This window comes from Orcinus orca, chromosome 8 (genome assembly GCF_937001465.1).
Source record: "Orcinus orca chromosome 8, mOrcOrc1.1, whole genome shotgun sequence".
NCBI classification, from domain to species: Eukaryota; Metazoa; Chordata; class Mammalia; order Artiodactyla; family Delphinidae; genus Orcinus; species Orcinus orca.
In genome coordinates, this window is record NC_064566.1 from 61,983,640 (window position 1) to 62,010,342 (window position 26,703).

The 26,703-nt window shown below is 37.5% G+C and overlaps 1 protein-coding gene across 9 annotated transcripts in view; it reads right to left on the reverse strand.

Annotated features, from left to right (window-relative positions):
- Nucleotides 1-26,703, reverse strand: part of DLG2 (discs large MAGUK scaffold protein 2) — a 2,044,900-nt gene that overhangs the window by 1,569,881 nt on the left and 448,316 nt on the right. For all 9 annotated transcript variants that reach the window (XM_049713435.1, XM_049713436.1, XM_033431831.2 and 6 more), the window contains one exon: nt 3,566-3,640. In XM_049713435.1, coding sequence (XP_049569392.1) covers nt 3,566-3,640 — 75 coding nt within the window. The remainder of the gene's footprint in view (nt 1-3,565; nt 3,641-26,703) is intronic.

A 26,703-nucleotide genomic window follows, 5' to 3' on the forward strand; every position in this document is an offset into this window, starting at 1 on the left:
TGTTTCTGTATAATTGCTGGAGGTAAATTTTCTATTCAGCTTGAATCCCAATCTGTACATTGTAATTCTGACTAAAAGGAAAAGTCTTTGAAAACACTTCTTGGTCCCATTATTACAGAGATGTGCAGTGCCAAAAAAAGAGAGCATCCAAGAGGAGAGTGATCAAGTAGTAATAGAAGTCATTTTTAAGGCAATATGTAGCTGTTGACAGGCATTTGAAAAACAATTTGGAGAGAGAAAGTTTCTTGGAAAAACCAATGATAAAACCTCTGCACTTAAAATGAACCTGGAGGCAAAAGCACACACAAAGACCAGGACTGTTTTGAATATAGTAACAAAGCCCAGCTATAAGGATACAATTATTCCAGAGCAAAACACCAAGAAAGAATAGGGCACGGGGAGAGAAATGTAGGAAAGAATCAAGTGAATTTAAAAATGCACAAAGATAACAGAGACTATCCATTTATCATGAATGTAAGTATGTATTAATTTATTTATAACCTGCTTCAGCCCATAGAGGATTTGAGGGGGACAAGACATTCTCTTAAACGCAGGAGGCTAGAGGCTAAGATTTTCTCTATTTCCTGAGAGATGAGAAAATGGAAATTAATACCAGAACTACTTTACATATTGTATATAGTTTTTGTTATGTAAATATACTTTTATTACTGTATTGTTAACTAGCCATATTTCTCAGTTTATAATGTGAGTTAAGTCATTACCAAACTATTCTTTGCTCATTTTTATGTACCCAAGTGTTATATATAACCAGATATTTGAAATGAATGGACTATTATAAATTATCAAAATCCCACAGTTCTGAGTGCTTCATTCTGTCTGAGACAACTACTCATTACATCAATTCTGGTGGGAGCTCCATAAATGTTGCTGACCAAGAGATGTTAGTTAAGCGAGTTTACTTTTTGGCTGCAAATAAATCAAAGAGCAATAAATTCCCCCAAACAAACAAAATAAAACAAAATCTAGATAACTTAAGGAAAAAAATGTAACTTACTGATTATCAGCAGGTTATTGAGCCCTTCTCACAAAATCAAAGAGAGATTTAAGCAAGCTAAACCTCAAAGGGCAGATATACAGCAACTCAAGGAATCTCGGCAACTCAAGGAATCTCAGCAACTGAGGTTCATAGAATATTTTCCAAACTATTGTCATTCATATGATTCAATACTGATGGCTACCAGTTTGATATCTCTCTGGTACAAATTTCAAATACCCAGGAGAGAGAACCCAACAGGCTCACCTGGGATCAGATATTTACCTCTCGGATCAGTCAGTCATGGCCAGGCACAGACTCGCAGAGCCCAAACATGGCCACTAGGAGCCTACTTTTGTAGACTGGGGTTACTGACAGAGAAAGCAGAATCATTACGGGTTGTGCAATTCCTCCAGAAAGTGCTTGCCCCACTGGGAGATGTATTACTTTTAAGTAAATGGCAAAGGAAATCTACGCAACCAGCAGCTACCAATTCTATGGCAGAAACAAGAAGAAACATCTTTTTGATGCTCTCACCTGACCATAGAACTGAAAATCAGACTGAAGTGTTGGCATTTCAGACTTGTGATCTTCAGGAAGGGTCTTAAATGTAGTCATCTATTTGGTCTTTAGTGTTCTACAACAGGAAGACCTAATGTGGGATTCTCAGATCCTCAGCGGTAACTCCACAGTAATTATGAAGGATGAGCTGTTTTTAATAATCCAAAAGACAGAATTCTAATCATGGATTTACTTGCAATAAGACTGCACAAAGTAACTAAAATGTCAAATTTCTTTTATTTTGAGCTGAAATTATCAGTGTATTGGAGGATCAGCTACTAATTGGAATACATGGATATATTTGATAAAATGGGACCACTATCCATCTACCTTTGTATCTCTAGCAATTGCCATAGTGCCTGACACAGCTGAATCTAACTACTAAATTTTGTCTAGTTTGAAAACAAAATTGCTCAAAACGCATATTCAATGGTACTCTGAAGGAGAAAGTATAAAAGGACACTTGAAGGTGAGAAACGGAAACCACCCAACTAACAAAGTAAAAATATATTTATTCCTATTCAGCGAGAAATGTGAGAGTTACAAAATAATTTATTAAAATTTATTATAAAGAGGAAATCAACAGATTGAAGATTCATTTATTAAATATACACTCACAGAGCTTCTACCATGTACCCAGGGATTTACCTAGGTGTAGGTATACTAGGAACCTGAAGAGCACATGGTCTTCTTGGAGAAATAGGCATTATAAATCAGTAATTGTGAGATAATATCATTAAGGATACAATAAAAGGAGTGATTGATGAAGAAATAGAATTATTAAAACTCGTCCTTTCTCTGGCATCAGCAGAGTCTCTAAGCAGGCACTCCCCTCTGACCACCTGCTCACAAAAGTGTGACATTTTTATTCTCCATGTCTCCAGCAAGCTGAGCTGCCTCTGCACTGCAGGAATGCGTCCAAAACTTAGCATTATCATCACTCCTTCATTAAAGGTGATCCCACCTTCTCACCTTCCACAGATAAGCAAAAGTCAAGGAAAGAGGCTTCATTCTCTCACACAATCTGAGTGAAAAGTAGGCTCCTCCAGGCCTACTGCCTTTTAACACAGTCATAAGTCATGCTATGAGAGTCCAGCTGCACCTTTCAGAAGCCTGTATCTCAATAATAGATGAGGATATTTAAAGCACTCCACATATCACTTTATACTGCCTGCAAGGTAGGTCAAATGAGGGGAATGCCTCAAAAGTAACTTTTGAACTTTTTGTCCCCATCACACACAAATTATTTCATGACAGGCAAACCCTCAGTTACAGCACACACGGTTCCCAGAGGAACCACTGTCATTTCTATCAGGCAATGTATATATAAAAGCATATCATACAATCAGCCACTTTCTTCACTTATTCAGAGCACAGCGTCATGGAATGAGTTCATGAAAGGACAGTCAGGGCATCCAGAATCTATTCCCAACCTTACAACCGATGCACTATTCTTACTTCCTTTGCATTTAAGTTTCCCATTTACAACACAGGAATGATGACATAGTACCTGTTTGTTTCTAAGGCATTTGAAAATTCTCTGATGGAAGATTTCACACAAATGCAGAGGCTATTATTATACCAGGAAGACTTGAAAATTGCAAATCCATGTACCCATCACTATTAAACAGTCAACACAATGGAAGAAGAGAAAGAATCCTTCTCTAAGGCATCTAAAATCAAGTATTGCTGAATATGCAACTATTGAGAAAAATACATGTGCAAACACATTCATTTTAAAGAGTATTCAATTCTAAACCGCCAATAACCCATTTCGACAAATCCTTTACAAGTTACTCTCACTCCAAAAAAGAAATACATGTAATCCCTAATCACCGGTGCTTCTTATAATGCAGAGCTTTCTGAGAAGACATTCTTTCTCCTTTCAAAATGTTTGCTCTACTCTAGAATTTCAGAGAGTATTCTAGCCCATTCCACTAAGGTTGTTCCAACATATAAAAATAATTATACTTTAATCTTGCCAATCTTAGACTAATCAAATAAACTCACAGTACAGTGGTGAACAGGCATCCAAGCAGGGGCTTCCACTGAACAATTCTGGGCTGGGCACTTGCCTTGGTTTTGCTGCAAATAAGTAAAAAATATGTTATATTCTACATATGATGTGCAGCAATCTACACCAGCTGATATGTTTATCATCAAAGTGTTTATTACCATGTTTACAAGTATAGGAGAAGTCTTCGAGAATAATTTTTTGGTGCAGTGCTAAAAGAAACTAGGTATGTCATTTCTACTCTTATCAAGGCACAAGAAATTATTCTTTGGTTTTTGTATTTCGCTAAGGCCTAGGTTTTTGGAACCAGGCTTCCTCAGCAACTGGCCTTTCAGGTCCTGGTGGGAACCACCTGAGAATCCTCCTAACCTAGAAGCAGAACTGGTCTCTCCTCCAGGCTCCCAGAGGACACCAAAACATGTTGTACCCCTGTGAAATCTCTTGAGTCAAGGTACAGAAAGACTTGTTTACTTGTCTCCCCTTCCAGATTGTAAGCTTGTGGTGATGACTCTCTCTAGGGCATTTCATAGAATCCCAGAATGTAGAGTTGTACAGGATAGATTTTAGAGGCCTTTCCTGTCACATCAGAAACTGAGGTACAAAGAAATGAAACAAGGAGCACAGAGATTTAACATTCTAAACAATTTGCCAGGCACTTCTTTTTACATAAGAAATGTATCTCAAGCTAACCTATTCTTTTGTTGTAACTCCAATAAATTCAATTCTAATTGGCCTTTTAGAGAGAACGAAGTGCTTTCCTTTAAGAGTTCTGATTAGTGCTAAAAGGGGAGGAGGTGATTCTAATACAACATCTTTTATCTTTACTTATTGTACACTCAATTATAATATATAAATACTACAAATAATGTTAATAAATAATCATATTAACCACAGCTGTGATTTACTGAGCTACAAAATATGCTAAAGGTTATTCTGGACTCAGTACATTATCACTAGTTGCTATAACAAATACGGATGGATGTGTTGCTATGCCCATTACAGGAGAGAAAACTGAGGCTCACAGAGAGTAAGAAACTCATCTATAAGTTACCCTACAAGAAAGCATCCTAACTGGGATTGCAGCAAGAATTTTACTGACTCTGCAGCCCACGCTTGCTCCTTCTATGATAAGCTGGTATTTTTCATTTTCTGTTTAATGGGGCTTAAGACATGTCATCAACTAACATGATTTCATGTATCAATGATCCTTAACATGTCTAACTTAACTGCAATAAAGTACTGAATTCAGTACTTGTGCTAAGAATCCTATTTTGTGATTTGTAAGCCTTTTAGAGAAACCTTTATTTAGGTGATATATTTTTAAGGCATCACTAAACTCTGAAGTGCTGTTTAAGGGATTATTGATAGAGTCACCATAAAAATACACTTATATCATCAATCTCCATGCTCAGCTTTCTTGTTTAAATCAAAACATGACATACGGTACCAACAGGGTACATAGGGTGCACTGGACTGGTGTCAGATGACCACAGTTTCAAGCTAAGCTCAACCAAGTGCCTGCTAACAGGAGGTGGCTCTGAGTCTTGGGAGTCACAGCTGTAGAACGGTGTTAGTATCTCACCTAATTCACGGGACTTCTATCAGATGATAAAGATTTGCTTCAGATAATTACCACAATTTGCAAGGATGTAATGAAAAAGAACACACAAAGTAAAAGTACACTTTTATTGTTCTTTTCTGATACTTAAGCCAGATAAATATAATTTATCTACATGTGAAGATAAGCCTTTTGAAATTGAAAGCATTATTAAAATGCTAGTTATTATTATTTTTAATTATAAGTCATACCAATGTTAATGGTGAGGAATGTGTCCTTTGTAATAATTCATAATTGTTATTGTTAGTAGAGGGTAGTAATAATAAGCTTGTTTTACATCTAGATACTACATATCTTTATGGAGCATATGGTAAAGAAGGAAAATTCAATAAATAAGTGAGCTGTGCTTAGGTGGAGGAATATACGGACTCATAAAATGTGATGGGGGGACGCTTCCGGGAAGATGGCGGAAGAGTAACACGCAGAGATACATCTACACGTGGAACAACTCCTACAGAACACCCACTGAACGCTGGCAGAAGACCTCAGACCTCCCAAACGGCAAGAAACCCCCCACGTACCTGGTTAGGGCAAAAGAAAAAATAAACAACAGAGACAAACGAATAGGGACAGGACCCGCACCAGTGGGAGGGAGCTGTGAAGGAGGAAAGATTCCCACACACTAGGAAGCCCCTTCGCAGGCGGAGACTGCGGCAGGCGGAGGGGGAAAGCTTCGGAGCCGCGGTGGAGAGCACAGCAACAGGGGTGCGGAGAGCAAAGCGGAGAGATTCCCGCACAGAGAATCAGGGCCCACTGGCACTCACTAGTCCGAGAGGCTTGTCTGCTCACCCGCCGGGACGGGCGGGGCTGGGAGTTGAGGCTCGGGCTTCCGTCCTCGGGCTTCGGTCGGAGCGCCGGCGGAGGACTGGGGTTGGCGGCGTGAACACAGCCTGAAGGAGCCACGACTAGCCGGGACGGAGTCCGGGAAAAGGTCTAGAGCTGCCGAAGAGGCAAGAGACTTTTTCTTCCCTCTTTGTTTCCTGGTGCGCAAGGACGGGGGATTAAGAGCGCTGCTTAAAGGAGCTCCAGAGACGGGCGTGAGCCGCGGCTAAAAGCGCGGACCCCAGAGATGGGCATGAGACGCTAAGGCTGCTGCTGCCGCCACCAAAAAGCCTGTGTGCGAGCACAGGTCACTATCCACAGCCCCCTTCCGGGGAGCCTGTGCAGCCGGCCACGGCCAGGGTCCCGGGATCCAGCGACAACTACCCCGGGAGAACGCACGGCGTGCCTCAGGCTCGTGCAACGTCACGCCGGCGTCTGCCGCTGCAGGCCCGCCCCGCACGCCGTGCCCCTCCCCACCCCACCCCCACCCCCCACCCCCGGCCTGAGCGCGCCAGAGCCCGCGAATGAGCGGCTCCTTTAACCCCGTCCTGTCTCAGCGAAGAACAGACGCCGTCCGGCGACCTACACGCAGAGGCGGGGCCAAATCCAAAGCTGAGCCCCTGGGAGCTGAGAGAACAAACAGAAAGGGAAATCTCTACCAGCAGCCTCAGAAGCATCAGATTAAAGCTCCACAGTCAACGTGATGTACCCTGCATTTGTGGAATACATAAATATACAACCAATCATTCCAAATTAAGGAGGTGGACTTTGAGAGCAAGGTTTATTATTTTTTCCCCTTTTCCTCTTTTTGTGTGTATGTGTATGCTTCTGTGTGAGATTTTGTCTGTATAGCTTTGCTTCCACCATTTGTCCTAGGGTTCTATCCGTCCATTTTGTTTTGTTTTGTTTTGAATTTTTTCTTAATAATTATTTTTAAATTTCATAACTTTATTATATTTTACTTTATCTTCTTTCTTTCTTTTTTTCCTTCCTTCCCTCCTTCCTTCCTTCCTCCCTCCCTCCTTTCTTTCTTTCTTTCTACTTCTACTAATTCTGTCTACTTTTTCTACCTTTTATTCTGAGCCATGTGGATGAAAGCTTTTGGTGCTACAGCCAGGAGTCAGTGCTGTGCCTCTGAGGTGGGACAGCCAACTTCAGGACACTGGTCCACAAGAGACCTCCCAGCTCCACATAATATGAAACGGCAAAAAACTCCCAGAGATCTCCATCTCAACACCAGCACCCAGCTTCACTCAACGACCAGCAAGCTACAGTGCTGGACATACTATGCCAAACAACTACCAAGACAGGAACACAACCCCACCCATTAGCAGAGAGGCTGCCTAAAATCATAAGTCCACAGACACCCCAAAACACACCACCAGACGTGGACCTGCCCACCAGAAAGACAAGATCCAGCCTCATCCACCAGAACACAGGCACTAGTCCCCTCCACCAGGAAGCCTACACAACCCACTGAACCAACCTTAGCCACTGGGGACACACACCAAAAACAACGGGAACTACGAACCTGCAGCCTGCAAAAAGGAGACCCCAAACACAGTAAGATAAGCAAAATGAGAAGACAGAAAAACACACAGCAGATGAAGGAGCAAGATAAAAACCCACCAGACCTAACAAATGAAGAGGAAATAGGCAGTCTACCTGAAAAAGAATCCAGAATAATGATAGTAAAGATGATCCAAAATCTGGGAAATAGAATAGACAAAATGCAAGAAACATTTAACAAGGACCTAGAAGAACTAAAGATGAAACAAACAATGGCGAACAACACAATAAATGAAATTAAAAATACTCTAGATGGGATCAATAGCAGAATAACTGAGGCAGAAGAACGGATAAGTGACCTGGAAGATAAAATAGTGGAAATAACTACTGCAGAGCAGAATAAAGAAAAAAGAATGAAAAGAACTGAGGACAGTCTCAGTGACCCCTGGGACAACATTAAATGCACCAACATTCGAATTATAGGGGTTCCAGAAGAAGAAGAGAAAAAGAAAGGGACTGAGAAAATATTTGAAGAGATTATAGTTGAAAACTTCCCTAATATGGGAAAGGAAATAGTTAATCAAGTCCAGGAAGCACAGAGAGTCCCATACAGGATAAATCCAAGGAGAAACATGCCAAGACACATATTAATCAAACTGTCAAAAATGAAATACAAAGAAAACAAATTAAAAGCAGCAAGGGAAAAACAACAAATAACACACAAGGGAATCCCCATAAGGTTAACATCTGATCTTTCAGCAGAAACTGCAAGCCATACTGGCAGGACATACTTAAAGTGATGAAGGAGAAAAACCTACAACCAAGATTACTCTACCCAGCAAGTTCTCATTCAGATTTGATGGAGAAATTAAAACCTTTACAGACAAGCAAAAGCTGAGAGAGTTCAGCACCACCAAACCAGCTTTATAACAACTGCTAAAGGAACTTCTCTAGGCAAGAAACACAAGAGAAGGAAAAAACCTACAATAACGAACCCAAAACAATTAACAAAATGGGAATAGGAATATACATATCAATAATTACCTTAAATGTAAATGGACTAAATGCTCCCACCAAAAGACACAGATTGGCTGAATGGATACAAAAACAAGACCCATATATTTGCTGTCTACAAGAGACCCACTTCAGACCTAGAGACACATACAGACTGAGAGTAAGGGGATGGAAAAAGATATTTCATGCAAATAGAAACCAAAAGAAAGCTGGAGTAGCAATTCTCATATAATACAAAATAGACTTTAAAATAAAGACTATTAGAAGAGACAAAGAAGGACACTACATAATGATCAAGGGATCGATCCAAGAAGAAGATATAACAATTGTAAATATTTATGCACCCAACATAGGAGCACCTCAATACATAAGGCAAATACTAACAGCCATAAAAGGGGAAATCCACAGGAACACATTCATAGTAGGGGACTTTAACACCCCACTTTCACCAATGGACAGATCATCCAAAATGAAAATAAATAAGGAAACACAAGCTTTAAATGATACATTAAACAAGATGGACTTAATTGATATTTATAGGACATTCCATCCAAAACCAACAGAATACACATTTTTCTCAAGTGCTCACAGAACATTCTCCAGGATAGATCATACATTGGGTCACAAATCAACCCTTGGTAAATTGTTAAAAAATTGAAATTGTATCAAGTATCTTTTCCGACCACAACGCTATGAGACTAGATATCAATTACAGGAAAAGATCTGTAAAACATACAAACACATGGAGGCTAAACAATACACAACTTAATAACGAAGTGATCACTGAAGAAATCAAAGAGGAAATAAAAATGCACGTAAAGCAATTAGAGAAAGAAGAACAAAAAAACCCCAAAGTTAGCAGAAGGAAAGAAATCATAAAAATCAGATCAGAAATAAATGAAAAGGAAATGAAGGAAACGATAGCAAAGATCAATAAAACTAAAAGCTGGTTCTTTAAGAAGATAAACAAAATTGATAAACCATTAGCCAGACTCATCAAGAAAAAAAGGGAGAAGACTCAAATCAATAGAATTAGAAATGAAAAAGGAGAAGTGACAGCTGACACTGCAGAAATACAAAAGATCATGAGAGATTACTACAAGCAACTGTATGCCAACAAAATGGACAATCTGGAAGAAATGGACAAATTCTTAGAAATGCACAACCTGCCAAGACTGAATCAGGAAGAAATAGAAAATATGAACAGACCAATCATAAGCACTGAAATTGAAACTGTGATTAAAAATCTTCCAACAAACAAAAGCCCAGGCCCAGATGGCTTCACAGGCGAATTCTATCAATCATTTAGAGAAGAGCTAACACCTATCCTTCTCAAACTCTTCCAAAATATAGCAGAGGGAGGAACAGTCCCAAACTCATTCTACGAGGCCACCATCACCCTGATACCAAAACCAGACAAGGATGTCACAAAGAAAGAAAACTACAGGCCAATATCACTGATGAATATAGATGTAAAAATCCTCAACAAAATACTAGTACAGAATCCAACAGCACATTAAACGGATCATACACCGTGATGAAGTGGGGTTTATTCCAGGAATGCAAGGATTCTTCAATATACGCAAATCAATCAACGTGATACACCATATTAACAAATTGAAGGAGAAAAACCATATGATCATCTCAATAGATGCAGAGAAAGCTTCTGACAAAATTCAACACCCATTTATGATAAAAGCCCTGCAGAACCTAGGCATAGAGGGAACTTTCCTCAACATAATAAAGGCCATATATGACAAACTCACAACCAACATCGTCCTCAGTGGTGAAAAACTGAAAGCATTTCCACTAAGATCAGGAAGAAGACAAGGTTGCCCACTCTCACCACTCTTATTCAACATAGTTTTGGAAGTTTTAGCCACAGCAATCAGAGAAGAAAAGGAAATAAAAGGAATCCAAATCGGAAAAGAAGAAGTAAAGCTGTCACTGTTTGAGGATGACATGATACTCCACATAGAGAATCTTAAAGATGCTACCAGAAAACTGCTACAGCTAATCAATGAATTCGGTAAAGTAGCAGGATCCAAAATTAATGCACAGAAATCTCTGGCATTCCTATACACTAAGGATGAAAAATCTGAAAGTGAAATCAAGAAAACACTCCCATTTACCATTGCAACAAAAAGAATAAAATATCTAGGAGTAAACCTACCTAAGGAGACAAAAGACCTGTATGCAGAAAATTATAAGACACTGATGAAAGAAATTAAAGATGATACAAACAGATGGAGAGATATACCATGTTCTTGGATTGGAAGAATCAACATTGTGAAAATGACTCTACTACCCAAAACAATCTACAGATTCAATGCAATCCCTACCAAACTACCACTGGAATTTTTCACAGAACTAGAACAAAAAGTTTCACAATTTGTATGGAAAAACGGAAGACCCCAAATAGCCAAAGCAATCTTGAGAACGAAAAACGGAGCTGGGGGAATCAGGCTCCCTGACTTCAGACTATACTACAAAGCTACAGTAATAAAGACAGTATGGTACTGGCAGAAAAACAGAAAGATAGATCAATGGAACAGGATAGAAAGCCCAGAGATAAACCCAGGCACACATGGTCACCTTATCTTTGATAAAGGAAGCAAGAATATACAGTGGAGAAAAGACAGCCTCTTCAATAAGTGGTGCTGGGAAAACTGGACAACTACATGTAAAAGTATGAGATTAGAACACTCCCTAACACCGTACACAAAAATAAGCTCAAAATGGATTAAAGACCTAAATGTAAGGCCAGAAACTATCAAACTCTTAGAGGAAAACATAGGCAGAACACTCTATGACATAAATCACAGCAAGATCCTTTTTGACCCACCTCCTAGAGAAATGGAAATAAAATCAAAAATAAACAAATGGGACCTAATGCAACTTCAAAGCTTTTGCACAGCAATGGAAACCATAAACAAGACCAAAAGACAACACTCAGAATGGGAGAAAATACTTGCCAATGAAGCAACTGACAAAGGATTAATCTCCAAAATTTATAAGCAGCTCATTCAGCTCAATAACAAAAAAACAAACAACCCAATCCAAAAATGGGCAGAAGACCTCAATAGACATTTCTCCAAAGAAGATATACAGACTGCCAACAAACACATGAAAGAATGCTCAACATCACTAATCATTAGAGAAATGCGAATCAAAACTACAATGAGATATTATCTCACACCACTCAGAATGGCCATTATCAAAAATCTAGAAACAATAAATGCTGGAGAGGGTGTGGAGAAAAGGGAACTCTCTTGCACTGTTGGTGGGAATGTAAATTGATATAGCCATTGTGGAGAACAATATGGAGTTTCCTTAAAAAACTACAAATAGAACTACCATACAACCCAGCAATCCCACTCCTGGGCATATACCCTGAGAAAACCATAACTCAGAAAGAGTCTTGTACCACAATGTTCATTGCAGCTCTATTTACAATAGTCCAGAGATGGAAACAACCTAAGTGTCCATCATTGGATGAATGGGTAAAGAAGATGTGGCACATATATACAATGGAATATTACTCAGCCATAAAAAGAAACGAAATTGAGCTATTTGTAATGAGGTGGATGGACCTAGAGTCTGTCATGCAGAGTGAAGTAAGTGAGAAAGGGAAAGACAAATACCATATGCTAACACATATATATGGAATTTAAGAAAAAAAATGTCATGAAGAACCCAGGGGTAATAGAGGAATAAAGACACAGACCTACTAGAGAATGGACTTGAGGATATGGGGAGGGGGAAGGGTAAGCTGTGACAAAGAGAGAGAGAGGCATGGACATGTATACACTACCAAACGTAAGGTAGATAGCTAGTGGGAAGCAGCTGCGTAGTACAGGGAGATCAGGTCAGTGCTTTGTGACCGCCTGGAGGGGTGGGATAGGGAGGTGGCAGTGAGGGAGACGCAAGAGGGAAGAGATATGGGAACATACGTATATGTATAACTGATTCACTTTGTTATAAAGCAGAAACTAACACACCATTTTAAAAAAGAAAAAGAAAAAGCAGAATACATAGGTGACACTGGTCAGAATGGCCATCAGTAAAAGTCTACAAATAACAAATGCTGGAGTGGATGTGGAGAAGAAAAGGGAACATTCCTACACTGTTTGTGGGAATGTAAGTTGGTACAGCCACTATTGAAAACATTATGCCTGTTCCTCCGAAAACTAAAAATAGAATCACCATATGATCCAGCAATCCCACTCCTGGAATATACCTGAATAAAACTATAATTCAAAAAGATACATGCACCCCTGTGTTCATAGTGGCACTGTTTACAATACACAAAACATGGAAACAACCTTAATGTTCATCGACAGATGAATGGATAAAGATGATGTGGTACATATATACAATGGAATACTACTCAGCCATAACAAAGAATGAAATAATGCCATTTGCAGCAACATGGATGCAACTAGAGATTATCATACTAAGTGAAGCAAGTCAGAAAGAGAAAGACAGATATCACACGATATCACTTATATGTGGAACCTAAAATAAGGCACAAATGAACCTATCTACAAAACAGAAACATATTCAGAGACATAGAGAACAGACTTGTGGTTGCCAAGGGGGAAGGGGTGAGGGAGAGGGATGGACTGGGAATTTGGGGTTGGTAGATGCAAATTATTACATTTAGAATGGATAAACAACAGGGCACAGGGAACTATATACAATATCCTATGATAAACCATAATGAAAAAGAATATTAAAAAAGAAAAAAAATGTGATGGGGGCATAAATAAGTAGTGTTTAAGCTTCTATGGATATATACCATGGAGTAAAGAAAGATGAGAATCTGTGTGAGTCTCCTGTCCCACTATTACCTGAGTTTTAGATACTAAAGCCTTCCCATTAGTGTTTTAATCAAGAAGATTAACAATATGATTACACAGGGGCAGATACATAAAAAGGCCTACTGAAGACAGATGCCATGAAAACATATATTATTTGGTAATCCACAGTGTGTGACTAGAAAAAAATAAGACTGGAATAGAAGTTAGGATCTTAGATTTCAGTAGTGTCCCCATTAATCTACCTAGTGTCCCCATTAATCTGTCTGTGGAACTTTGGGAAAGTTCCTTTACACTTTAAACCTCATTTTTCTCATGTATAAAATGAGAGGGGTTTATTTGATCCCCTCATATACCAACCTATATTCCTCCCAATAATTTAATATGTTTCCTCCTCCAAAGGGGTACACCTTCCAGTTGAATATCCCTGTCATTCTGATCTACTGTTACCATAGGATATGGTTATATCTCTGTGAGTTTGCATGGTAGTAAAAGTTAAGAACTGCCGGACCAGATAATCTCACAAGAGCTTTCCACTGAAGTGTGGTTACTGAAAACCGCAACCTCAGGTTTTACGTACCACTTCACTCTACTTCTAAAGAAGACAAAATCTAACATACGTCAAGGGAATTGTCACAGCAGTGGAAGTAAAAGGGTTAAAATTTCTCTTTTTCCTAGAATTTTTCCTTCTCCTTTTTTAGTATTTTTTCTCTCCAATATTTAATGTGGGCACCATGACAGAGTTTGGGGTTACTGCCTACTTGGCAGGTCCCCAGCCTTTAGAAGGCCAGCAAGGACCAGTATGAAAACTAGGGGAAAGGACACTCTCTAGGCTATTTTTAAGTTAATTCTTAGGCCAAAAATCAAGAGGGAACATTAGAATTCCCTCAAGAGCCAGCCTATCTCTCCAAGTAAGAGTGTAAGATAGAAGTTGGTGACAGATTACCCTAAAGACAGATTTCACTTCCCCTTCTCTCTCCCATCCATCTACCCTGAATATTTATACCTCTATATTGTTGATATGTGACTCGATCAGGATTCAGGATCTGAAATGCTAACCTTGAAAAACATGTTATATTAAGAGACAAAACTATCAGTGGGTTTTGGTCTTTTTAAAATACTATGCTATTTAGATAGGTTGATGTCTCCAAGTCTCTCATCTTCCTTGATGGTCTTTTTCCAACTTTAACATCTTAACACATTTCATTCCAGAATATCCTGAGCAAATGAGCCAAATATGCTGGACAATTAAATCTCAGATTGATTATGTAAATATGTAACTACAAAGAATTTCAATAGTGACAAACACTTGACAAAGAAAACTCTAAAGATTTTCTGCTCAACCTGTCCCATTCCCCAGAGAGAGTAGAAATCTTTTGCGTATCAGGGGCTTATATCTGTTAGAGCGCTTTGGAGTTTACCAATGACTATATAGACATTTTCGTTATTTAATCCTCAGAACAAGTTTGTGTGTGGCAGGGTGAGAAATGATTCATCCAAATAAAATTTTGACCTAAATGTTTCATTCAAAATAGCATGTTCTTCTGAAAGCAGAGAAAAAACTAAAAGCTTCTGTTGTTCTGTTCACAATAAAATGATTCTCATAATCATAGAAGTTTTTTCTGGGTTGAGAAGTATCACATGATAGTGCTATATATACATTTATTCAGCTATTCATTTATCAAACATGTATTATATAGAAGGTACCATGCTAGGTATATATAGAGATATAAAATTTAGAGATATAAAAATTTAAATCCTTTCTCTTAAAGAGCTCCCAACCTTTTAGGAGATACAGTGCAACATGTTACCTTTAAAATAGGATTATAAACTAGGACCATTCATTCATTTATTCATTTATTTGGTCAACAAACATTCATTGAGAAATTAGTAATTGCTAGCTGTTGTATTAGAAATAAGGATATATCAAGACTCAGTCTCTGTCTAAAGAAGTTCCCAGTCCAAGGAAAAAGACAAACTAATAAACATGCAATTATAAAGCAACATTAATAATATGGTATAAATAAAACGTGACATAACAGATCAAAAAGAGCCATCTCATCCATTTTGGGGTCAGGAGTAAGGGATGAGCAAGGGCCATAGAAAACTGTGCAGGGAAACTAAGGCCAAAGGCAAGAATGTTGAACTCTGACTGGATGAATCAGGAAGGGTTTTATAGAGAAGACACTTCAGTTTTCCAATAAAGCTTTTAGGATGGAAAGGGTGAGTAGAGGGCCTTCCAGGTCAAGGTGTACCATGTACCATCTGATAGTGAATCAAGGTATTCTTGGACTTGGTAAGGAAACCTCTTGATTTTAGGCCACAGAAACCTGGGAATGAGGGGAAAGTATGATTCTATGCTACAGAGAAAGCTGACTTCGGCCTTTCCCCTCATTTATTTCTACTTCACAGCACATGGACAGCAGGGAGTCCTGCCAGGGAATGGATCTGGAGGGATCCAGGCCTGATCCTATAAAAAACTCAAGAGGCTCTCCTGAGTTTAGTCTCTGGAAAAGCACTTAAGGTGTCTTTCCCATCTTTTCTAAAACTCTCAGGTGTTTGACAGATGAAGAAAAAGAGATTAAAACATGATGCACAAGGGGCAAAACTAAGTGGCATGGCAGAACGAAAATGACTATAACAATGTGTCTGCAAATACACTGTAAGATGTAAAGTACTTTTATAAATGTAATGAATAATTATATTCAAAGGATTATTATAAACATTAATACCTATGAGTTAATGCTTACTAAAATTACTAGAAAACATATTTTCTGACTCTAGTCAAACATATGCTTCAGCACATCAAGAATTAAGGTAATTTTCCAAAAATTTGAAAAAAGAAAAACAACTCCCAGGATGCCTCCAAATCATCAATTTCATATATACAGATATACAATGTGTATATATAGAGACATATAATGTGTGCATATATACATACATACATATATGTTTGTGTACACACATATGTGTATAAATAATTGCCCTTAGGCAAATAAAGGTTTTCATCCAGTTAGTTTCCTAATTTGCCATAAAGACGTGTAATTTCAGAGTAAGTTGTTAAAAGGAGAAAATCATATTTTGCTAGGTACCAAAGTACACTATAGTTAGAAATATATGTACAAGGTAATATATTGGAAGCCCTGTCTAAGATACCAAGATATGATAAAAATGAGATTCCAAAGGAGGTGCTATAATTTTCAAAGGAAATTATCAAGAACCACTTTCAGGTCTCTAAACCCTTAACGATAATGAGGATATACAAGGGTTAGCTGGTTGGAGATTTACAAAGAGAAGGGATTTCTTTGGAAAGGGGCTAGGAGGGGTCTAACTTTTCACCTAAGATTAGTGAAAGAGGCGTCAATGAGCATATACCTAAAGCTTAATATAATTCCCTTGGATTTAAGAGGTGAGTATACTGGGATCTGACTCACCCCTGAAAAATTTAACAAGTAAGATAACATGGCAAGCTGGTTATTGCCTCAGGAGAGGTGGCTTCCTCTGGGCCAGTCTCCATGTTCAGAGTTTGATAGGACAAAAGAGCCATCCTGGAGCCATTACAATGCCTGCCAAGACAACCCTCTGTGTGGAGTGGACTGCTGTAAAACTTGGGGCTGAAGAAATGCATCACCCACATTAGAGGAGATTTAGTCAGAGAGGCCCAGAAAGAGAAACTCCCTAAGACCCACAACAGTGATGACCCTGGGCAGGGTGCTTAACCTCTCTTTGTCTCAGTTATGGAGATTAAAGGAATTAATACAAGTGCTTAGAATTATTTCTAGACATAATCAACGTAAACATCAGATATTTTCTTCATTTTTGTTATTATTATATTATATGTCAGGCTCAGAAAGCAAAAAGTATGACAATCCCAGTCTAATAAGGACTTTCTGCTCTGCTTTTTTTATTTCCCTATCATGCTCCACACCTGGAGGAATAAATAACCAACTAGCAAATGATGAAAAAGAAGAAAGAAGCCTATCCCCCAAACCATTCCCCCAAAGCAGACATCCTATCTGAAGATCCCATAGTAGGGAAGAGAGAGTATTTCATCAGGAAAAGTGTACAGAGTTTTGATTAATATTTGAGACTGGACAATTTTCATTACTTAACTGAGACTGTATTTGTGATTTTAAGTGATTGTAGGACTTTTAATTCTTTGCAAGTGACTGGAAATTCATGGAAAGTCACTGGACGGCCTGAGTTTTCATCTAGAGAGCAGGGTAGGTATTACTGACACTAAGAAGCTTTAAATAAACTATTATGTATAAAATAAGCTACAAGGATATATTGTACAACACAGAGAATATAGCTAATATTTTATAAAAACTATAAGTGGAGTATAACCTTTAAAAATTGTGAATGACTAAATATTGTACACCTATAACATCTAATATCATACATCAACAATACTTCAATTAAAAAAGTTTTAAATAAACAATGGGGAGCCCAAAATAAGGTGTCTTCTATCCTGCTTGTTCAAAGTATATTACAGATGCTAAACACACGCATGGTCAGTATTAACCTTTCTCATTACATTTTGGGCATAATTCCTCACAGTTCCCCAATACACAACTTTATCCTTTCCTGGGCTTATCTTCCTACTTGTTTCCTTTTATTTTCTCAGGTTTCAAAGATGTTTAAAATGAGTTGGCCTAATTTGTTTCTGAGGAAATCCTTACTAAGGTCATCGTGTTGGGGAATCATGCATTTGGCTCTTCTGTAAATGAGGAAAATGCTGCTGACCCATTCTCCGCAGGATGCTGAGAAAGAAGGTTTTTCAGCAGACAGTGATGGTGATGCTGAGTCATGATCATGCATTCCAAAATCTCTTGTGACTCCAGGCAGGCATTTGCCCAGGTTAGCAGAGGTGCAATCTGTGGCTAACTAGTACATAAGAGGATTAACACTCTATGTTAAAACATTTTCTAACCACCTGACTTCCTGGATTAATTAACTATGATGAGTTACATAAGTTCTGAATGCTCAAAGCAGGCCACATTTAAATATTTATTACACATGAGAGTCACTGTTGTAACTTATTTTACAGTATCAATGGAGAGAGGCATTTCCTAGGTGTATAACGAAATAATATTTATTGAGCACCTATTAGATGCCAGACACTTGACATGAGTTGCTAGCTAATTCTATCGTTACGTTAACCCTGAAAGGTGGTGGAGGAAAATGTTTAAAACAATGAGGAATCCACTGGACCAGTGTTAGAATGCTAGATTTTTCACTTTCTAGATCTGTGAATAAGTTTCTTAGTCTCAGTGAGTTTCAGTTTTCTCATCCATAAAGTGGAGAGAATAATACCCAGTTTAGAGGATTATTAGAAGGATTATATGAGATAATACAGTAATATATTTAGCCCAGGGTCCAACATACATTCTAATCATAATAAGTATATTTATATTATATAAATATTAATATTTATCTTACTAACCAGGGATTCTTCTCCTATCCCACTTAGCTTCTCTAAGCCTATTTTCTCACCTCTGAGTATAAAATAATACTATTTATCTCACATGCTCACTATGAAAATTAAATGAGAAAAAGTTCAAGAAAGTACTTCGCAAACATCAGGAATTTTAAATCTAAGTTTTAAATCTAAGTTGGAAAGAACATCAGAAATACTGCAACAGTTTTAGGATGACTAAATTTGGGAGCCAGAATTGACTGTGTAGTCTGGGATCACATACTTGAAATAATTGGTCTGTAAATATTCCTAAGAAATATATTATGGTACTTTAGCTTTTTGTGGAAGCATGTCCCAATGTTCTCTGAAGCTCTAGAAATCTCCAAAGTTGAATTATTGTTATGTAGAGTTAGATGCAATAGAGTAATTTAAGCCTCTAAATAAAAGATTAAAAAAAAAACATATTCTTGTAAAATACTTTAAATGTCATTGATATTTGCATGCTGTCATTGCATCCTACTGACATAACAAGATGAAACAAGAGAAATGAACTACAAGTGTACTTTTCTCCCTGCAAGAAAGAAACTTTGGACATTATCTACTACTGTAGTCAATGAATATTCTTCACTGGCAGATCTTATCTATGATATCATAAACTACAAACTCTTATGGAAACAGAGGCTGTGATTTTTTAAATTACCTGCATTTTTCTTCCTGACACTTTTTAAAATTCATCTTTAAAAAATACCTCTTTTGAATAAACAGCTAATGAAAAATACCTAAAATTTCAGGTCTGCCAAATAAGGTCCATCCTTTGAGGAAAGAAATGCCGTTCAGAAACAAGATCAAAGCAATTCATTTCTATTTTCACTGCTACCATAGAGACAAAGAAAAAATAGTAAAGAGTTTTAGCCGACTTAATTCTTCCTGAAATTTATAATTAACTACATGGGAAAGGGGACAATTACCATATTTCCAAAGAATAAAGGATTAAAAAAGTTGAGCTTTTGATAAGACATAAGTACAACCTATTAAACATGCAATTCATATCAATTTGTTCTTATAATCTTCTTGAGTTTCTGAAAATTGCATATACGTTGGACAGTGTTTTCTGAAAAATACCCTCAGAATGCCATCACTTTAAATGTACATAGTTCTCTCTTGTCAGAGATTCTTCTTAGATATTAAAACTTCCAGCAAAGTCTAACACAAAGAAAGGGGGTTAGATTGGTATTGGTTTTGTTTGTGCCTTGTCTTCCTGACACCTATGAATATATGTTTTTGGACAAATGTTAATCAATGAAAGAATGTGCAGGCTTTTGCAGATCAGGCACCATAGCCAACATCAAGCAGTCAGCCAGGAAGAACTAGCAATTAGACCTGTCCTCAATTTAAATAGAACTTCAGATTGCTAAGTACATTACATGTGTATTAATTCAGAACAGTTTTATTTTAAAGGACTAGCAAGAAAGCACCATAGCTTGAAATCCTAGAAGACTCATACAAAGACAAGGGAGGGAGAATCTCTTTTTTGCTAAAAATATGTTTTTATTTATGGCGTCTTTAGCAAATGATTTTCAAATACTTTTTATCAGCAATAATATCCAGAACTCCTCTTCACATTTTCTAATTAGAGCCATATTTGAAAATAAGTAATTTATTTTATTTGGGGATACCATAAATACAGCATGATAAATTATATATATATCTCTTTGTGAAACATGAAATGTAGGAGAGATAAGTTTTGTTTTAACACGTTTTGAACTGTGTTTTAGGGAACACCACAATTCTTGCTGATATGGATAATAAATGGTATGATTCACATGTTAAAATTTGACTTTTGGAATTTTTTGTTTTGTTTTGTTTTTGCGGTATGCGGGCCTCTCACTGTTGTGGCCTCTCCCGTTGCGGAGCACAGGCTCCGGACGCGCAGGCCCAGCGGTCATGGCTCATGGGCCTAGCCACTCCGCGGCATGTGGGATCTTCCCGGACCGGGGCACGAACCCATGTTCCCTGCATCGACAGGCGGACTCTCAACCACTGCGCCACCAGGGAAGCCCGACTTTTGGAATTTTTAATATGTGTAAGTGGTCTTCAGGGAGAATCTCTATTGTCACCTATATTGATACATGGGAAAGTGGTATATCTGATTATTCTGTGGTATTTCTGTCGGTTATCAGAATAATTTTAAGGAAATATTTGCAAGTGACTAAAAATTTTAACTCAGATGTGAACCACAGAATAACAGAACACCTATTCAGGGCTCCTTTTGCATAGCACTGATGTCATCTGTATAGCAATAATCATTATTATAGTTTTTTTAAGTTCTTTTTGGAGGTTACTTGAGGTGAAACTATTCAATGGTACTGGTACACTCCGTTCTCTAAAATGCAAAGCAATGTTAAAAAAAAAAAAAAGCAGAATTGCTGTGAAGTCACATTCCCTTCCTAGACAAGTTTGTATCGTGAAAGCTGAGTGCAATATAATGCATCCTGCTTTGGGAAAAAAAAAAGACACCTTTATTATTTCTTCAATTATTTCATGACCTAATAATTTAGGACAATAAATCCATTTTAAAATTTTCTATTATATAGCTTTCAGACAAATTTTAATGTTTTTATGCTAAAAATATACTATATAATTTAAAATTATACCTCTATATTTATGGTAAACATATACCTATTATAAAGTCAAATAATTTTCCCCCAAAACTAGGTTAAGTATCATACTATATAAAATCTCTGAGAAGTTAAACAGACATAAGTTGGCATTATTTTATTAAACTGAAAACCTGATCTGGCTGCTTTAGCTTTTGTTTAATAAAAATGTGCTATTGACTTACAAGGATTTTTATATTTGAATTTTAGAGGTTTAAAAGTTGATCGTTATAAGTAGGTTTATCATAGATGTGATCCAGTTGCTACTCGTCTTGGAGTGTGTGAGGACTTTTATCTCTTTTAGTCCATTTATTTTATACTAAAATGACGTTTCAAGTATCATTTCAGGCCTAGCAACCATTCACAGAGAAGTTCACCAATTGCCTGTCTGTCAACTGAATAGTTTATCCATCAGAATACAAAGATACCTTTTACAAATATTTCCTGTGAAGTGCATGTTATACACACACATACATATGTATATATACATATACATATAAATATACACATACATTTGTGTAAGTTGCAGGAAAGTAGTGTTTCATCCACTTGTTCATTTACATAGCAATGCAGTGTCTACCAAATGTGTGTTAAATGAAAGAATCAATCAACATTTATGGTATACCTGTCAGCACCATACTAGGTGGTTGGCTATAAATATGATTAATAACTTCCCTACCATCTTCAAAGACTTCACATTCTAGCAAGAGATAGGCATGTGTAAAAACTAATTGTACAACTAGATGTTGGCTATTATACAGATACAGACATTGTACTGAGGACACGAAGAATGGCTAGCTCAGTTCAGTAGGGTAGTATCAAGGAAAATATTTACAGAGGTATCTGCATTTGAGCTGAGTCTTAAAGGTTAAAAAGAAGCTCATTAACTCTCAGGTGAGAGAGTTGAAAGGCATTCTAGACATAAAGAAAAGCAGGTACATAGAAACAGGAGAATGGAATTCAGATTGTTTGGGGAACCAAGTATAATTGACTATAGTTCAAGCTAAGGCATGAAGGGTGATAGGATCTGAGATAGGAAAGTTAGACGAGGGCCAGAGCATGGAGAGCCATGTATGTGACGTTAAGCTGTGCAAACTTTATCTTCCTATAGGCCAGTGCTTCTTAAATCTATGTGTGCAAGAGCAACTAAGAATACAAATCATCTAGGCATCTTGCTAAAACACAGGTTCTGACTCAGTAATTCTAGCATGGAGCTCGAGATTCTGCATTTCCAACAAGCTCTGAAGGGATGCCATTGTAACGGATGAACAGACCACACTTTGAATAATGGGGAAGTAGGGGACTGGGAACTCCTGAAGAGCTATATAGCAGGTTCCCAGTAGCTATCTATTTTACACATGGTACTGTATATATTTCAATGGTACACATGAACCCATTTGCAGGGCAGGAATAGAGACACAGACGCAGAGAATGGACAAGTGGACACAGCAGGGTAGGAAGAATTGGGAGATTAGGATTGTATGTATATGTATATTTTTATTTTATAAGGAAGGTTGCAGTTAACAGCGTGGAAAATGTATAGGAGTGAAAGGATGGGGAAGTTACAAAGAGTGGATGGGGAACTGGGACAAATTGAAATTTAGGGAAAAATAAGAACCAAGATCAATTCCCACTTTTCTAGCCATAACAACTGGGAAATGTCATCGTAGTAAGATAGAACAACTCCCATTTAACTAACCATAACAACTGAGAGTAGCATACTATCCAATGAGCAGAGAATAGAGTAGTAGAATGATTTATGCTCAGAGGGCTCCACAGAGTGGATATTTTCCTGGAACTTTTGATTTATGATTACTTAATGGGTAAATAGAATTCTAAATTCTAAGAATTTATTCATTTACTGTCAAACCACTTTTTCACAAAACCTGTTGTCTTCTGAAAGTTTAGTTCAAGAACTGAATTACTTAAATGCAAAGAAATGGATACATGTATGTAGGAGGTATTAGAATAGAGGTATTTGGGGGGAGAGTACTTTCATAGGATTTCAAATCTGGTACTAATTTTGAATGCACACTAGAAGAAAAGACTAAAATATTTGGTCTCTTTCTCTCACCAATAAATATCTATAAGCCTGGGAAACATTCACTAAAGCCAGAGGAAATTCCTATCACCATGACTACATAATAGAAGTCTGCCAACTAGCTTGGTAACCAGCTAATTCAGTTAATGATTCTACTATGAAATTTATCCTTAAATGTCAGATTCCCTAAATAAGAGAAAATGAAAGAGGAAAATGAAGAGAAACAGAAACATTCACAGCTATTTGGTGACTATACATTATGTATAGCCGCTCTACTAAGCCCTATGTATAGTATATATTTGTACTAGCTGTTCCTTTTGTCTAGAATGTTCTTCCCCAAGATCTTCACAAAGGTGGTCCTTTCAAGTTCCCAGAACTTTTTCAGAGAGAACGTCTCTGTCCACCCTATCTAATATAGCCCCTATTGCTTTTTATACTTATCCATCTTTCTATATTCTGTTTCTTAGCTTTTATAATTATAGCAGTTATTGCTATCATTATATTTATTATCTGTTTTAATATATTTATTATCTATTAATAGCCAGTCTCTTCACTCTATAATGTAATTTCTATGAGGGCAGGGACCTTGTCTGATTTATTCACTGTTATATCTCTACTGCTTACAGTACTGTCTGGAACATGTATGCACTCAGTAAATATTTGTGGAGGCAATGAATATTGTATTTAATCCTCACAACAACCCCTCGAAGTGCTTATTATTATCTCATTTTACAAATAAGGAAACTGAGATTTAGATTACATAATTTGGCCCAGACAAGAGAACTAATAACTGGCAGACCTAGGACTCCAGCAAGAATCTGTCTGACTCCAAAGACTATGCTTTCAAACCCTCTACTATGCAGCCACTCTAAGCCAAATTCAGTTGTGGATGCCAGCGGCTGTCCAAATGCCCAGTACCTAGTTCTCTGAGGGATCCTAGACCTGTCAGGCCAATTTGTTTGGGTCACTGTAATTAACATAAAATTAGTCCTAACACATATATGGATACAGCTCTCATTTTTTCCAACATACAGTAATGCTAATGGTAATAAAAGATCTCAGTTTCCTCTAGGATTTCCTGCTTCCAATAATTTTAGTGATCCTGTCCATGTATACAGTATTTTATATTTTTTAAATAAACTCATTTGATTCTGTACAATAATCCTGTGAAGGAAGTACTCATAAGCCAGTGTCATTATCCCCATTTCAGACTTGAGAAGATAACACTCAGGGAGAGTAAACTGAATTGACTAAGTTTACTAATATAATAAATGGCAAACCCACGTCTATAACTTTAATTTCTGAACCTTGGTCCAATGCATATTCCCAAATTGCCTTTGGTGAAACATACATACATGCAATGAGACAGCTCTCAGGCAAGTTGATCATTGGTAATCTGTTTTAAGATAATCTTACTACGAACATTCAGATGAAATAATGGGTAAATAATAAAGGGAAGTGATGAATTCTTTTGTACCTTATAAAGACAGTTATGCAATTTTTAAAATTTTTGAAAACATATAATATGGTTATTATACAGATATAATTTAAATATTATTTGATTTGCAAAATTTGATTTGTACTTGTTTCCTTTGCAAACCCACACTTGTCTCATAAAGTAAGATTTACCTAAAAGTCTCATAAAGGATAATCCTCTGAAACTCACAGCTCTTCACAGCACATGTAGCTTTTACTCACAGTGTCAAAAAGGGTTGACGTTGTGAATAACATCCTGGTAATCGGGTTTGGCAGGAAAGACTATTTACTACAGATGTATTAACAGATGACTGGTGTGATTCATACGATACATTTTATTTCATTTCTAAAAGTTTATTTTTATAGGCTACGAATATGTGTCCAAAAAAACTACAAATCTACAACTAATTACGAATAACTTTAACCATAATGATAAACCATTATGAGAGTGCATTATTCTTATTTAATTAGATGTTCAGGTTGAGAAGGAACAAAATCCAAAATATAGTATCAAGGGTATGTTTTAACTAAATAATAACCTTGAAGTGATTTAAGCAGGAGACAATGATAGTGGATAGGAGCATGGACATCAGTAACAAAGATCTGGGTTTGAATCCCCACTATGAAACTGCTCAGTTGTGTAAACAGGCCTCATTTTTAAGATGTGGAGGATTTTACTTCATTGAGTTGGTCTGAGGAGTAAATGAGTTAATTAAATCCATCAAGCTCTTTCAGTGTGTCAGAATATGTTCCAGATATTATGTATACAAACATGAGAAAAGTAGATGTAGTCTCTTCCCTCACGGAGCTTCTGTCTAGAGACAGACACTGAGAAAATAATCACACAAATCAGGGTATAATTATGAATTGTGGCAAGCAGAAATATGGGACAATATGAGAGTGGATACCAAGAATATAAAATCTAACTGGAGGGCTTCCCTGGTGGCGCAGTGGTTGAGAGTCAGCCTGCCGATGCAGGGGACACGGGTTCGTGCCCCAGTCCGGGAAGATTCCACATGCCACGGAGAGGCTGGGCCCGTGAGCCATGGCCACTGAGCCTGCGCGTCCGGAGCCTGTGCCCCGCAACGGGAGAGGCCACAACAGTGAGAGGCCCGCGTACCGCAAAAAAAACAAAAATCTAACTGGAGATTTTAGGAAAGGTTGTGGCATGTATGTACAGTCAGACCTGGAAGATAAATAGCATTTAGACAGATGGATGGTGCCATCTAGACAGAGGAGTAACAAGTACAAGTCTCCAAAGCAGAAACATGGCTGATACTCTCAAAACACAGAGGGGAGCCAACAAGGCCAACGTGCCAATTAGTTTAATGAAGGACAGGGAAGTTAACATAGATATAAGAAGTAGTCTGGCCCATGCCTTTTTAACATTCTTGGAGTATAAAATACAATGTGGAATGATGGAAGATAAGACAGGGGAGGAATTGAGGTGACAGGTCAAGGGAGACCTGCATACTAAGGTAAGGATTTGGACAATCACTCATCTTGAGTTGAATAGGGTGCTATCGCAGGGCCTCCACGTGAGAGTTGTGCCATTGGATTTGTGTGTTAGGTTGATCATTCTGGCAGCCGTATGGAATACTTAATATAGGAAATTTAAGCTATTATATTAATGGAATTCATATGCTAAAGTGTTTTATGCAATTAAAATGGTTAATACCAGGTTACTAATGTAGTCATGAAATCTGTTCACATTGGCTCTTCTCCTACTTTTCTACACAAAAAGGCCAGAGTTTACTA